This window comes from Gymnoscopelus braueri (genome assembly GCF_963280865.1).
Source record: "Gymnoscopelus braueri genome assembly, chromosome: 2".
NCBI classification, from domain to species: Eukaryota; Metazoa; Chordata; class Actinopteri; order Myctophiformes; family Myctophidae; genus Gymnoscopelus; species Gymnoscopelus braueri.
In genome coordinates this window covers 29496256-29513076 of record NC_137604.1, presented here as the reverse complement: position 1 = coordinate 29513076, position 16821 = coordinate 29496256, and the positions used below count along the sequence as shown (strand labels likewise).

Below are 16821 nucleotides of genomic sequence, written 5' to 3'. Positions count from 1 at the left end.
CATTCAAATGAATATATCCCTGACTGTTTAAGCAACATAGAAATGGTCATAATCTTCATGCAATGGATTTGTAACTGTTCCCACATGCTATGAACATTTTGGCACTGTTGATAGACAAAGCTGTACTTTGGCAAGCACAACAAATGCTGGGGCTGGTTATAGCCTGTTTACAAGAGATTATATCTTATTTAACATTAACGTAAAAAAAGTTACAATTTTGGACATAATATGCCACCCGACAGAGACACAATGCTTCTCTACAGACCCTCATTAAGATCCTTACTAGTCATGTGATATAAAAATATGAGTTACAGTATATTTGGTGCTAGATTCACTATTGTCAGTTGGAACTCTGAAAAGCAGCCTGAAAGAGATTTTGAAAGTCATTGCACCAGCTTGTACAAGTTGCTTCTCAAAATATAAGGTGATTTCTTACAATTTTTTCAAGCAAAGCAAATATTAAAAGTGCATTTTCACTGTGTGCGTGTGCGTGTGCGTGTGCGTGTGCGTGTGCGTGTGCGTGTGCGTGTGCGTGCGTGTGCGTGTGCGTGTGCATGCGTGCGTGTGTGTGTTTACCTCATGGCACCCATACACCCATAGCTGCCATAAATTGCTATGTCAATGTATATCAAAGACAGTGTGTCAGCCATGTCTTTAAGATAAGGATACCTTGGTTTGCTTTTGCAACCTTGGAGTTGTCCGTATGCTTGTGAAATCCATTTCGATGCTATATTCCTCGCAGAGGTTAATATATCCATGGCAGCTCAAACTGTGGCATATGCTGTATGATGTGGCAAGATATTATCGATAAGTCATCACCGCCAGGATCATAACACCTCATTATACAGTGTATATATATAGCGCTGCCAGTCCATGTCCAATTGGTTATATAAAAACAATTGTGAGGCGTAACAAAAAATAATACCAATTTAAATTAGGTATATACTGTAGATAAATAGATGTTCAAATATCACAATGCTCACTGTGAGAGATAGTCAGATGTACATGATTGGAGTGTAAGAAGGGCACTTTAAATCAGTCAGCTAATAAGGTCCATACAGCTGCAAAATTAAGTCACTGGATTGTTTTAATTTTTTTACATGAATCCAATGTCTTTGTACATGTTTGTAGTGGAAAGCTCTCAATAATTTTCTACCTTGACTTGCCGACCATAGACAATTCTGTGGAAGCGTACTACACCCTATATTCTTGGCAGTGTGCCTGATCAGGCTCTCTCCCATGATTTCCTTCGTTCTTCAGCATTATCCGCGGTGCACGTCATGCATCCCCCAGGGTCTGGCCCGCCGTACTGAGCTGCGCTGGTTATCTAGCCTGTGTTCTGCATAAGTGCATTAACAGGCCAGAATGAATAAGTAGGCCCTCGTGCCACTGGAGAGAGGCTGACTCTTATTTACAGCCTAATGCTCAATGCGCTCGGTGGAAGATGGAGAGGTAAGCAGTCCATAGTGCTGTGTGGAGAGACGCTCATGGGGCCACTGACTGCACAGGGCTATACTGGACATTAGCTAGTTACTGTACTGTATGTAGCCAGTGGTCATGGTGCAGTGGTGGAAAAGGTACTCAAATTCTTTACTTAAGTAAAAGTACCAATACTGCAATATAGAAATACTCTGTTACAAGTAAAAGTCCAGAATTAAAAATGTACTTGAGTAAAAGTACAAAAGTGTTGGCATCAAAATGTACTTAAAGTACCAAAAGTAAAAGTACTAAAATGTTTGAAAATAGCAGATCTACAAGCTTGTAGATCGGCTATTTTCAAATAGCCTAGGAGTTTACAGTGAGATCAAATGTCTTGTAATATTACAAACACATACAGTCAGTAGTCATGCTTTCATCTCCTGAATGTTCATTATGATTTCAGAGTATTACTGCTGTAGTATACTTGTACATGTGTTTGCACTGCTGCAGTTGTCATGTACAGTAGGCCTACCCTACTACAGCATTGGTTCTCAAAGTGGGGTCCGGGGACCCCCAGGGGTACTTGAGGGGGTGCCAGGGGGTCCCCAGCTAAATGATGGACAGGAACCAAATGGACCCTTATGGGTCTGTAACTCTGAGAGTGTATAAATGGGGTTCCATTTGTACACTCTCAGAGTTAGATTAACATTGATTTTACAATATGAATTGGGGTCCCAGAGATATAAATGCCATTAAATGGGGGTCCGTAGCCTAATGCATGTCAAACTGGGGGTCCTTGAAATTAAAATGGTTGAGAATCACTGCTATAGAGCCGTAAAAATCTTCTCTTATGGGGGTCCCTGGCATATATTTTCATAACAGTTTTTCTTTTCTTTCCATTACCTTTAACCACTACCTTATTCCATTCACCTTCAATGCTCATCAGGAACGATGTAGCCACAATGCAATATTCATGTTTCATGCTGTATTTCTGTATTTCCACACATTTTTACATACAAAAAAATGCATGAAATAACAAACGTGCTGTTCCTTGGAGGGCTAGTGTGAAGAAGAGCTCAGCGGCCTGTAAAACGAAAGTGAGCATACTGTAGACTTACTAGCAGGTCACTGGACAATAACAGCGGAGCCTCCATGATGTGAATGTGTAAAACATTGCAGCGCAGAAGGGATTGTTAAATGCTGCGAAGGCTGAACGTTATTCAAACAGTTTTCCCTTCACACCAATCTCTTCAGCGTTGTGACCTTGTAGATCTGCTATTTTCGCTGAATGTCATGTCGTTCCACTTTACTAAGATCTATTCATCTGCACAGTAAAAATCATTTTAATCCATTTGTAACTGTGAGAGCGTACAAATGGAACACATGGTCGCCTATGTTGAATTAACACTCAGAACATATTATTGTGAGGACCCTGTGGAATGAGGCTAAGTGAACCACTCAGAACTCTATACACTTGCCAAGAGTTTATTTTCTGAATATTGCTCAACTAACACATATTAAGCATAAAGTGCAAAACTCCAAAGAAATGATTTCACTTACAAGCCAGATTGACCTAAAAAATTATAATAACAATAGTAGTTACAATGCTCTTTACTGGACATCATCAGTCATCAAGGCCAATGTTGTCCATTTTCTTTCTTGCTGGTCAAAGGCCCATGCTGTTAAAAGCCATGCATTATGATACCAAAATAAAAACCCAAACATGATAATGACTGCAAAAGGCAGTAGGGTGACCACCTTCAAACAGGCCCATTGAGGGACAGATGAGCCCGTTTCGCGGGACATCGCGGGACACATGCACGCGCGCGCGCATGCATGAGGCCCCCCCGCACGCGCACGATTATTTTGCGGTTCTGGGCGGATTGGGTTTGTTTTTTTCCAGTTTTTGGTTTCTTTATTTCGGTTTTAGGGTTAGGATTAGGGTTAGGTTAGGGTTATGTTATTTAATTCATATTTTTGCCAGATTTGACCGATTTATTATTTTAAAAAATCATTTTTTTGTTCTTTTTTCCATATCTTTGATTTTCGGGACATTGTTCTGCTTGTGCGGGACGCGGGACAGAGTGTCCAATTTCGGGACTGTCCCGCGAATCTCGGGACGGGTGGTCACCCTAAAAGGCAGATACATCCAAATGACTTTAGACTGCAGACAAATTGAGAGGTGGAGTTGATAGGGAAGGCAAGAGTGAGAAGGAAGCAATTCATTAACAATATGCTGAATAATAATGATCCAGAAAAATGATCGAGAAAAAATAAAAACATTTTTAAGATGAATAGCTCCAATTGTGAGGTGGAGGGCCTCAAGTATTGAACAGATATGTTTAATGCCTCGCCTTCCTTTAATTAGTATTCCCCGGGTAGTCAACCCAGCAACGTTACTGGAGATGAGCCATGTGTTGCAGCCCCTGTCATTCTGTCTATAATGAATGCATCTGTCAAGTCATCTCTCTGGGGCACATCTTGACTGATTGTTGATTCCAGGATTCCTCACCATAGCACAGCAAATTGTTTCACATTGTGCTTTTTTCCCCCCCTGTTCTGAGACACCGAATTCATTAACATATCTGCTATTAGTTTGCAGCTGTTTCCAATTGTTTGGAGTTCCCATGTTTGGAGGAACATCTGCCTCATATAGTTTGTCAGCTGTGATTCTTGAGCCTTGAATCTATTCAACTTCCTTTCACTCCACAAGCTGATTGTTGCATTTGTATTGCAGCTTTGGTAGCTACATTACTGCCAATCCAGGCATTGCAAGGAATATCACATGCCCAGTTTCACAGCCATGGATTATGATACAATTGTTGATATAATAAACAGGATTTTCTATGAAAACATATTGTACTGTATTATAAGGTACAGCTTGTATAGTAGCTTGTCTTGTGTAGTTCTAACCACAACAACAAAGCACCAGATTATATAAAACCAACTGGAACTATTAAGGTTATGTCAGTTAATATTTAAAGATAGTTGCAGTGCTGTTCAGCGCAAGGTCAGCCTTCATTTAACGCTGACATTTAAAATTTGCATTTTATTAGCATGGTTTCTCCACAAATTAATTCAACATACGGTCATACTTTAATCAATACGAGCATGAGTAAATTATTTACAAATCATATTCACGATCAATGTTCAGCTGACACCTTTTCTTTTGTATTGAATACTTAGCCCATCAAATACAGTGAGCGCACTTTTGTTGTGTGCTGTTAAAGATTGATAGACCAGTGTTTTGCTATCACCTTCTACAAGGGTAAGCAACCTGTAGTTTGTTATCTACCAGTTGAATGTCCTGCCAGTCAGTTATGAGATTGTTTAAAAGAGATAATGAGAATCAAATTCCCCTCTGTGCATATAGTAGCAAGGTCAACTTTTTTCTCGTAAGCCGTGCACGAACTATACGTTTCAGAGAGGAAGGCAGTGCAGAAGGTTGCATCAGTTTAAAATGTGCACTATCCATCTCACATCAGTGTCAGCTCAAATTGTAACTATGTCACATGCAATATGTAAGAGTTGCTCTCGGCGGTGTTATCATGGAAATAAATAAATGGTTAGTACGTTTTACAGAATGTTAATTTTAAAACTGAATAGTCAATAGGTTGAAAAAGACACTGAATGGAGGAATAAGAAAAATGTTTGCTAGCTTTATGAATATGTAGGCCAGTGTATAGAGAGTTGCTTTATGGGGTTCTTCACCTTAAATAGCACAACTTTATTATGAATATCTCTGCTGTCAGGCAGAAACCAGCTAACTCCAAAATGTTCAGGAGTTAGGAGGTTTTGTGCATCATTGATAAGAACAGCTGAATGGACCTCCAAGCTCACAATGAGGTTGGAGGTCAAAAGGGGGTGGAGCCTGGAGTTGGCAAAACCAGCTAACTGGGGTGGAGTTAGCTGGTTGAGCAGACAGATTGAGGATCCAATGGAGTTAGCCGGTTTTGTCAGAAGTGTTTTTTAAATACTTTTCATTGGTTCAATATGTTGTTATCCAACACACCGATATAAAGGGTGTTCAATAGCAGTGATTTATGAAAAATAAATTAAAAGGTGAAAAATGGAGTTAGCTGGTTTCTGCCAGACAACGACGATATTATGGAAATGGTGTGCCATTCATTATAGTTCATTGATTGATCTGATGTGGTTACAAATACGGATGCTGAACTCTAACTTCTGTGATGAGATTATTCTGCCCGCACACCATTACATCTGATTTATACTTGGCTAGTGCTTTTGTGTCTCACACCCACAATAAGCAGATCTACAAGCTCAAAACGTATCGCGGCACGTCGCGTTGCGAGCTTGTAGATCCGCTATTTTCGGTGCGAGGCACGATGGCGCAAACCAAGCATAACTCAGGCTTTGCTGTTCCACTGTACAGAAGACGGTGCTTCTGGTCAGCATCGGACCGCTGCCAATCCTCTTTTGATGAAGGAAAAACAGATTGTAAATGCACTGTATGTCATCATCCCTCATTGTTTATAACACTTAATTTAATTGTGTAGTAGTTTGTGTAGGACTCTAACAAATGAAGAATCAACTAAATTTATTTCTCTTGGATGAGATATTTAATGAGTTGGTCCTTGTGAGCAGTTGTTCCCTCATCCCCCTCCACTTTCAACTCATCAATCATCTCCCTCCAGTCCCCCGGTCGCGCGGTAGACCTCACATATGAGCGCTGTTACTTCGTTTTTGTTTTGCACAGGCTGTTTACCCTCAGCCAGTCATTTATTCGGTGATTGCTCTTGACATTTTAATAATAAACATTCCTCTGTTGACCCCAAGGTAGCTGCCCGCCACTATCTGTCCTGAATCACAAGTGAGCTACAACCAGGAAGTACTAGTCTTATTATTCAGCAAATAAATAAAACAAAAAAATAAATACATATGCATTTGTGTCCCATCCCTTAAATCGACAGATGATTTTTGCATAAATTCCAACGAAATAGAGCTCCTTGATAAAACTTTCCCAGTGTATCTTTGTGGCAATTTCCCTCATCAGACATCAGACAGATGCCTAATCCCACAAGGACAAATACCCCCTCTCTCCCACCCTCCATTAAAAAGCAAACATACCAAACGAATGCTAATCTCTCATCTTTGAAGATCACACAGCACCCCTGCTTACCACTGAGCAGCACAGATTCTCATCTGTCAAGCTTTGTTAAGTATGTGCATCATCTTAATTATTTCACAGAGCTTCGTGTTATCTGTGGCGGTATCAGGTGTGAAGTATGAGTCATCACTAACATCAGCGAACTCACTGTCTGCATGGCAAGAGAAAAGGGGAAACACAGAACAGTAAAAGTGTGGAATAGATGGGAATAGGAAGATAAGTTATAATAAGTTATGTTTGTTCATAACACACATACTGTAACACACTCCCCAAAACAGGAGGATATCAAATGTTCAATGTAACAACATCAGTGAATTCAGATGCATCCAGGCCGCCTGGTGGTGTTGGAGCACACTGCTTTTGTTTACACAAAATGTGCAGTGTTTATTTATCCCTTTGTAACTCTGACAGTGTACAAAATGTAACCAAATGGACCCGTAAATGATCCACACAGGTCCATTTATACAATTAAAGAGTTAAATGAACACTGATGATTTTACAGTGTAACTTCACCAGTGCAGAGGCTGAGAACTGGTCCCACAGACTTAAGGTCTTTACACACTGGGTATGTGACAAATAAACAATACAAACATCGCTATTCTGTATAGTTGATGACATCGACCTTCTTCAGAATAGAAATTGTCACTTTATCGCCACGTAATATTTGCATTACGTGTGGATGTACTCATGACTCAAACTACAGTTAGTTAATTAAGCATATGAAACAAGATATGACACAGTCATGTTATACCAGGTTGCTTGTTTCTCTCACTAAACATGGCAACGTTTTTAGATCCCATATGGTTGCTTATATCTCTCACTAAACATGGCAACGTTTTTAGATCCCATATTCTGAGAGGACATTGAGCAACAGCGTCACTTACCATAGAGTTACATACAGTGGCCGAACACAGTATTGTGGGTCATCTTTAGATCCCATATTCTGAGAGGACATTGAGCCCTCATTGGCTAAAGGACCAGCCAATGAGGAAAAAGTGCCGCAAAAGTCAGGACTAGCGAGTGTAGATGTAGACCAGGTTTTGCAACCTGGTAAAAAGAAAGAAACAACAAAAAAACACCGGCTGCACCCGCTGGTGGCTTACAAGGTTTCCTTTTGGTGTGGGTGAAATACACAGGGAGTGCTAGATTGGACAGGAAAAGGGTGGGGGTGGAAGAGGGGCATGGTGGGAGCTGAAATCTGAAAGATTTTGATGGATTTCTGTGGGAGTGGTGTGTGGGCACTGGAATGCTGATAGGGCAAGAGGGGCTGAGGCTCGGGGAAGTCACCCGTGTGTGTCATTGCTCCACTCAAATCCTCTGTTTGAATCCGTTTTGTGTGCATGGCCTGGTACTGAACATTACCCGATGTGTTGCCGGCTTTAATGCGATGAAAAGTGTATGTGCACACTTCTGCAGACCACTTCTTAATAACAAGCTGTAATATGAAAGACTCATGTTACATTGAGCAATTATCATCACTGTCTTCCTGTCATCCAGTACTTTTCCGATACTTATTTTAAGCCTCTAATCGTTCCTCTTTCAGATAAGAAAGTGATACTTCACACGTGGATGCATGCACGTGCGCTCATGTGCGCTCGCGCGCACACACACACACACACACACACACACACACACACACACACACACACACACACACACACACACACACACACACACACACACACACACCAATGGTTAAATTGCTCTCTTTCACAGCTTTTTTTGCGACGCAATGAAATCCATGTCTAACCCTTAGATGAGGTGAAAAGTAAAGAGTTGGTGTGTCGACAACAACAACACCTCAGTGAAAGATCATTATAAAGGAGGTCAGGGTGTGTTACAACACAGAGGGAGCTGAAACATTACCTCAGTAGGACCGCAACTATCAATTATCTACTTCGTAATTATTCTATCAATAACTATTTAGATTCATCTAACAATCGAGATGCATGTTTTTTTTAAGTATTAAAAAAACATTTGTTTATCAACACAATCACACAAAAATTGAATTGATTTCTTTTTTTATGATCAACTAAAGTTATTAGTCTGAACAACTTAAGCCCTTAACCCATTGACTGCCAATCGCGTAGATCTACGCGAACCTATTTAAAGCCGCCACGTGCCAGTCGCGTAGATCTACGTGAACTTTAAAAAAAAAGATTTTTCGAAGATCTAGACTATCCACTTCCTTGTTAACTTAAAACTTAAAAATTCTGTATCTTTTTTAATGGGTACTCTGTCGCACAACGGTGTTGTGCAAAAAATATCCTATCTGCAAGCTCACACTGCATCCTGATGTGACACGTTGTGAGATTGTAGATCTGCTATTTTTGGTATTTTAGATTTTTTTTTGAAAAATATATTTTTATAATCCATTAAATTGATTTGTTTGATTAACTGTTGCACCCTAATACCTCTGTCCTCTGGATTTCCGTGGTCTGCATCAGAAATTCCACATGGATTGAACGCTGTATATCTTGTCTCCATTCTACCTTGAACACACACTTCAACCATCACACTCTGTCTACCACCTCCTTCTGGTCTCCTTTATGTGTGGTTTTTCAATAAAATATCCACACTTTCTTTCTGCCCTCCTTCAGTGCATGTAGTGTAACTGGCTGACAGAACAGCTCGATTTTTCAAGTAGACTGTGCTTTTTCTTCTTTGGTTGGAAGGCACTACCTCTAGAAACCTTGACACAGTGGAAGAGATGCCCCACTTCAATGCAAAGAAGTCAAAATTCAATTGCTCAGAGTAATAAAGTCGGGTGTGTTTGTTTCTTCAGATCAGATCAGTGATCCTTCACTGGTACAGTAGGTACATTGCAGTCTGCGGGTGACGTACCGACTAGCCTGGCAAAATGTAGTCTTCTCTCCAAGCCCATAGTGATGGATTATGGGCCCTCGGGACACCATATTTCATCATTATTTCCCTCCACTCTGGGCTGCCAGTTAATTTTTTTTTTTTTTTTTATCGTCTGGAGGGTAGTTTGGTCCACCTGACAGACCGACATGGTTTTATTTACGGGTCAGAAGTATTATAGGTATACTTGTTACAGCTAGTTGGACTTCTTTACTGTGTTTCCATCACGGCTTCATGCAGTTTTTGAGAGTGTGTGTAACACTCTCTAAGAAATCCTGTTCATTTGTGGGATGTGTTTAGACTGAATTGTGGGCGTGCACTTCTGTTCATATATATACGGTGAGGGCGTGGCTGTGGAAAGGGGGCGTGTTTGGTAAAAAAAGGCTCTGCAACGCGGCATGATGGGTTGCCATGTCTGCTTATTGTAAGCGACATTGCCCTTGTGTTTTTTTAAAGGTGCTTGTAAAGACTGGTGGTTGCGGTTTGTCCCGGTTTCTAAAACGTTGTTGATATTTGGTATTGTTATTGGTTGATATATTGATATATTTCTCACACTCTCACATCGGATATGTTATCCAATTATTTTTTGTTATACAGGGATGTGATGCCACCATTTTTGATTCAAGGCCTCCAGAAATCAATTTAATTATTGTAATATCAACAAGCGTGTGTGTGTGTGTGTGTGTGTGTGTGTGTGTGTGTGTGTGTGTGTGTGTGTGTGTGTGTGTGTGTGTGTGTGTGTGTGTGTGTGTGTGTGTGTGTGTGTGCGTGCGTGCGTGCGTGCGTGCGTGCGTGCGTGCGTGCGTGCGTGCGTGCGTGCGTGCGTGCGTGCGTGCGTGCGTGCGTGCATGCGCGCGTGTGTACTGGAATTTTTAAACCCCTTTGAACAGGCCCAATGCGGGAATACGAATACCATCCACGGCTCACTATCTCTATTTGTCAGATTTAGCATTGGTCTCATGTGACTAACTCCCTCTCTGTGTAAGATAAAGCACCTGTCCGTTGTCATTTCTGTACTATTCCCTCTAGTCTCTTTCTTCATTTGAGATTCCTGTGAATAGCAACGATGTCCATTTAATGTCTGGGAAAAGTCCCAGTCCCTTGCCATTTTGCCAGGAAATGACTCCATAAACAAATATATAAGTCACAGAGGTTGCCCCAATAAAAGGCCTCGGGGGAAAATGATACGTTGAAAGCAGTGTAAACTACTACCTATTAAGCTTCTCTCTGGCATACTCTTTGCTCTGTCTCCTTTATCCCCCATCATGCTATGTAATATATACTATTAGTTGCTGTAATAAGTGTAACATGATCTTTGGCAGAACATTCAACTTCTGCAGAATCCCTTTTAGCATTAATAACAATGTGTTCCCCCCCCTCGTTCCTCCCAACAACCCCCTTGTCTCTCCCCAGCTGAGGAAGGCGGTGATGGATCATATCTCCGACTCGTTTCTGGAGACCAACGTCCCTCTGCTGGTGCTCATCGAGGCGGCCAAGAGCGGCAACGAGAAGGAGGTGAAGGAGTACGCCCAGGTGTTCCGTGAACATGCCAACAAGCTGGTGGAGGTCAGTCATAAATTAGACAAGAACACGCGTATACCACACGCACTGCACAGCACCAGTACATAAGCCACGCACGCCTTCTTGATTGGGTCAGGGTGGTCCCCAAGGGTGGGCCTGACCCTGTGTGGGTTGTGCAGGTCAGGACAACATGACACATTTCTAGGTCAGCGCTTCAGATGCTTTCTGTTACTGAGTCAACGATTATTACTTCTAAATTAAGCATAGAGAAGAGAAGAAATTGTGAATGGAGACTTGAAAATGTGATTGTTTGTGCAGTTCTTGTCTTTTCCATCATAAAGGTGACAATTGCACCCCTCCACACTCACTCCCTCTCCGTCTCTCCGTCTCTCTCTCTCTCTCTCTCTCTCTCTCTCTCTCTCTCTCTCTCTCTCTCTCTCTCTCTCTCTCCCTCTATTTCTCTCTCTCTCTCCCTCTCTATCTCTCTCCCTCTCTCTCTCTCTCTCTCTCTCTCTCTCACACACACACACACACACACACACACACACACACACACACACACACACACACACACACACACACACACACACACACACACACACACACACACCCGCGCGCACACCCACTAGAATGTATAAGAATTATGTTTTTGAATACATTGTAAAATACTTCATATAATATTAAATCTTGTGTCTTGTTTAGTTATATATTATGCCAGGAGTAAATATCAGTATCTTAATCCCTGTGTAGCGTGCCTCTATTCTTTCATAGAAGTCTGCACTCTAGCAAATGCTCTCATAAAATGTATTAATATTATCCACCACGAGTGACATTTCCAGTCTAAGCTCTTCATCAGACATCCAGCTCCTAGTGTTTATTGTATGGATGCATGCGTGCCTTTATGCAATTTTTGCATTTTGTATATTGCATAGTAAGTAGATTATGTCCTTCTTGCCTGCTCCAAAACCTGATAACGCCCTGTGAATTTTTCCTCTTTTTTTTCTGCATGCTAAATAACTGCTATAGTATCCATAGGATATCCTTCACCTTGCGTCCTTTATATGTCTCTAGTTCATCATGTGTACACTATAGTATCCTACAGTATGTGTTAGTTTTACTCTGAGTGTACATATGTAACCAAATGGACCCTTCCATTTGGTTATAAAGTGTAGCTGACAGCTTATTCTAATTCATTTTCTGATAACGCTGTAGCCCCAGTAGCTGTGGTGTAATATATTAACTCTGTTTCCCCTTTCTATTTTACATTTCAGTATTTAGGAAAGAAAAAGAAAACAAATGAAAAAGAGAAACATTGTTCATAATAATGTGTTTTTTGGAACCACTTGGAAGTCTTTTGTTTTAAGCTGCCAAATACAAATTGAAATACTGACCACCTCTAAGTCAAATGCACATACTCTTTGTGCGAACATGTTTATGCACGCGCACACAGAAATCACCCGCATTATGTACACATACTGTACCTTGTCCTAGTCTTCTTTGCTCAAAACTTCTCCAACTGCTGAAAAAGTTCATTACTTGCCGTGTGGAAACTGATGAGAAAAGAGGTTCATTTGTCTACCCAAAGGTGTTAGACACTACGCTTAATCTGACACCGTTGCCTAACTTCACCCCTCACACATACTGCACACACACACACACACACACGCACACGCACACGCACACGCACACGCACACGCACACGCACACGCACACGCACACACCCACGTGTGCCCACACAGCCACCTGTGTATTAGATCCTGTAATGTGTGAGCTGCTGACACCAGTAATGGATTTTTAATTAGGGATCATTTGTTGCAATCCACATCAGTATGCACAGTATTAGCATTCGCTCACACCAAACCATAATAATGGCCATGCATTATGCATGGATAGTTTGGCAAAATACATGTATTTACTTATTTATTGGAGGCATAGGCACTTTCAGCCACTGTATTGTTTCTCATGCATCAGTATCTGTCCATCTACCTAACAGGTACTACAGGATGGATGGATGGATAGTTGTACCTATATCCTTTATCCTTCCATCTCTTAATAGAAGAGCAAAAGTAGATTTGGGTGTGCTTTGATATAGAGTATGGATATGATTTACCATTGTCAATTGAATGTCAATTAAATGTCTTACAAATTAAGCTTTATTAAATTAAGCTTGTTTTACTTTTCTTTTTTTTTTGTAACTCTTAACTACCTGTGTTTTGGTTTTGATTAAAGTAGGTGAAACCAAATCTATTGAAATAGCCCTTTTGTAGATTGATGCTATTCACCAGAAAGAGCCGAACATTCGCAGAAAATAGCCAATCCTACAAGGATCTAGAACCAATAGGAATTCAGCACCAGGTTGCCACATCCCTTCCCCCCAGATCAGTTTGCATGGTTATTGATCATCTCTGGCAAAGTAGCTAATAAGGTTGTCTCCCAGCTATCCTATATACTCAGCACAATCGCTGTCATTATAGTCATCATCATTATCATCACTCTCATTAATGCCATCATCAACATTGTTATTGCCAACACCCTGGCTACTATCTATCTAATATGATAATGATCATCTTCATCACTGCAGTCATCATTTTCACCGTCACTGCCGTAGCCATCCCTCTGATGCCATGGAGGAGGTTTTAGACACTTTCAACCATAGGAATGCCTATTTTTGGCATACCATGCCCACAATATAAAATATATCTGTAAGTATAACCTTTCAAAAGTGGACATGTCTCTTTTCACACATTTTCAAAATAATTCCAAGAAACGTATTTTTTTTCTATTAAAACAACAGATCTACAAGCTCGACAGCGCATGTTGAAAAGAGTTTGTAGATCAGCTATTGTCACTGTGTGAAACAAAGTATAAAGGACTTAAGTGGTTAACCCATTAAGACCTGGGACGCATCTGTGTCATTTTTTGATTTGAGCTAAAAAAGCATTATTTTACACTTTGGCTATTCAAAAATAGCAGATATACAACCGAGTGCCGCGCGATGAGCTTGTAGATCTGCTATTTTTGAAAAATTTAGAAAATGTTTGCAAATCTTTGAATATATAAAGCGGACATTTGTAACTCAAATCTTTGCTTCTGGGGGTCCCTGGAACAACATATTTTGAGATGGGGGGTCCACGGCCAAATACATAATACATTTTGGGGGTCCTTGACATGAAAACGTTTGAGAACCACTGACAATAGCGACATAAGACATTTTGTAGAATCGGAAACCTCAGGTCTTAAATGGTTAAAGCCTTTAGCTTGGAGGTCCCCCCCTGACAAAAGAGAAGCTGCCCTCCATCACACCTACTTCGGCTTCCATTTGATGTCGTTCCTCTCTCTGCCCGCAGACACAGCCACCAGACACCCGCTCACCTCCATGCGAGACCACGCTCACCTCAGGGCTTCTCCTAATCACATCATGCTCATTAGCACCATCCTGAGCAGCGACAGGAAACTACTAAATACGACGCGGGTCATTTCATTGCCTGGCAGAGATGTAGGGATCATGAGATTTAATGCAATAAGCCCTGGCTGGCACTGCAGTCAAGGAAAGATATCCTGTGTGACCTTAGCACCAAATTGGATTGAAGTTTTTGTGCCGGGCGCGCACACACATGCCCGTCCGTCCACATACTGTATAGGTGCACACACTCATGCAATTGTCTTTCTCTCTGTCTCTCTATCTGTGTGTTCATCTCTCTCTCTCTCTCTCTCTCTCTCTCTCTCTCTCTCTCTCTCTCTCTCTCTCTCTCTCTCTCTCTCTCTCTCTCTCTCTCTCTGTCTCACCACCATTCATATTCTAATTCCCTTGTTTCAATGGCACAGTACAAGATGGCTTCTTGGCAGGAAGACAAGGGACTATTTTAGTGTCCCCCCCCCCCCTCTTGGTGTGAATATATGACTTCTGACAAGCTTTACTTTCTTCGTAATTATGATGTTTTAACTTAACTTCCCCCAGAGGTTGTCCAGCTTCAACAAGCATTGTGTCTATAAGAGAAAAGAGTGCTAAGTGGAGGAGGAAACTTGAACCAACAGGACACAGGGACATGGCTAAATGGAAATCTATTTTCCTTGGGGGTTCTTTGGGGTTGAGAACTGGTAGCCCTGTGCCAATGCACTGTTAGTGTGAGCTTTGGTAATGGCACTCATTAAATTCATGGACTAGGCCTAATGAGAGGTAGCTCCCCCTGACCCCATCATCCCTGCTGCCCCATACTGGAGATTCCATGGTCTTCAAAGTCCCACAGCCACCAATTCTACCATTCTACTATCTTTATGCTCTGTGCCTGTCACTGTCTGTCTGTCTGTCTGTCTGTCTGTCTGTCTGTCTGTCTGTCTGTCTGTCTGTCTGTCTGTCTGTCTGTCTGTCTGTCTGTCTGTCTGTCTGTCTGTCTGTCTGTCTGTCTGTCTGTCTGTCTGTCTGTGTCTGTGTCTGTGTGTCTCTCTCTCTCTCTCTCTCTCTCTCTCTCTCTCTCTCTCTCTCTCTCTCTCTCTCTCTCTCTCTCTCTCTCTCTCTCTCTCTCGGATTGTATATGCCATCGCATATACAATCCGATAGGGCAGACAAGCACTTATGGACATCAAGACCTTTTAAACGAGGATCCACCGGTCGGGTTTGTAGTTTCCGAGACTCCCTTTGTCAACACAATCACCACAATCCCCACAATTGGACGCTGCGTTCATGATTTGCGGCATTTTGTTCAAAACGGCCAATTTACAAAAATCTGAGAAAACAAACCTTCACATAATTCGACAACAGAGGTCTGTAAAAATCAGTAGGGGGGGACAACAACTTAGCATTGAAAAGACTACTAAAATTGATTGTGGAACATTTTTGAGGGGTCAGATTCTATTTTGAGAGAGGATTATTACAAAACGGGTCAATCTTAGCCAATCAAAAATCAAACAGATCCGTCTTGATCACATGACTATAGAGATCATGTGTAACGATTTGCGTGAAATTTGGATACAATCTGAAGGAGTAATATCCAAAAATGTGTTTTATATAAGTCGGCTTCCTGGTGGCGCTATAAAAGGCAAATGTGATTAATGCAGGGCAAAGGTTTTTCCTTGGCCTCTAGGGAGTGCACATACAACGTTTTACACAGATCGGTGTAGTTATAGGTAAAAACACAAATCGGCCTGTTATAGCGCCACCATGAGGCTGATTTGAACATTTTCAAGTAGCATTTCTTCCTCGGCCTAGTGGGAATGTGCGTGCTAAATTTCACGGAAATCGCACGCTCTGTTCATGATTTGAGGCATTTTGTCCAAAGCGGCGCACCCCTGCAAACTTTGGAGGCCAATCTTAGCCAATCAGGATGGAATATGAAAAATCTGAAAGGCCCGTTTCGACGATAGAGATACTGTGTACCCATGTGCGTACACTCGATGTGCGTACTGTCAAAAAATGTGTTTAGCAAAAGTCGGCCTCCTGGTGGAGCTATAACAGGCCCATGTGAAATATTTGGGGGAGAGGTTCTGCTCTGGCATCCAGGGAGTGTGTGTGCACGGTTTCGCTGCGATCAAGCAGGAGATTAGCTGTTCGCAGGCGGACACACGGACGGACAGACGGACAGACGGACGGACGGACAGGGTGCAAAACATATTCTCTGCCATGCCTTTCGGCCTGGCGAAGACAACGATGGAGCTTGCACAAAAACTAATTTCACCCACTGTTTTACACCTGTAAACCTGTGATGCGACAATAAAGTTGATTCTCTGTCTTCTCTCTCTTTTTGGCGACTGAATTTCCCCCACGGGATCAAAAAAGGTTCTATCTTATATTATCTTATCTTAGATTTCTCTCTCTCTCTCTCTCTCTCTTTCTCTCTCTCTCTCTCTCTCTCTCTGCGTGTCCCTCATCTCATTTACCACCGTTTCCCCTCCCT

General features: G+C 41.6%; 1 protein-coding gene across 1 annotated transcript in view; it reads left to right on the top strand.

Moving 5' to 3' along the window:
- The window catches only part of ctnna2 (catenin (cadherin-associated protein), alpha 2), a 574287-nt gene that overhangs the window by 459220 nt on the left and 98246 nt on the right, over window positions 1-16821 (top strand). Inside the window, exon 9 of the mRNA XM_080414083.1 lies at window positions 10823-10975. Within this exon, the coding sequence (XP_080270209.1) occupies window positions 10823-10975 (153 nt within the window). The remainder of the gene's footprint in view (window positions 1-10822; window positions 10976-16821) is intronic.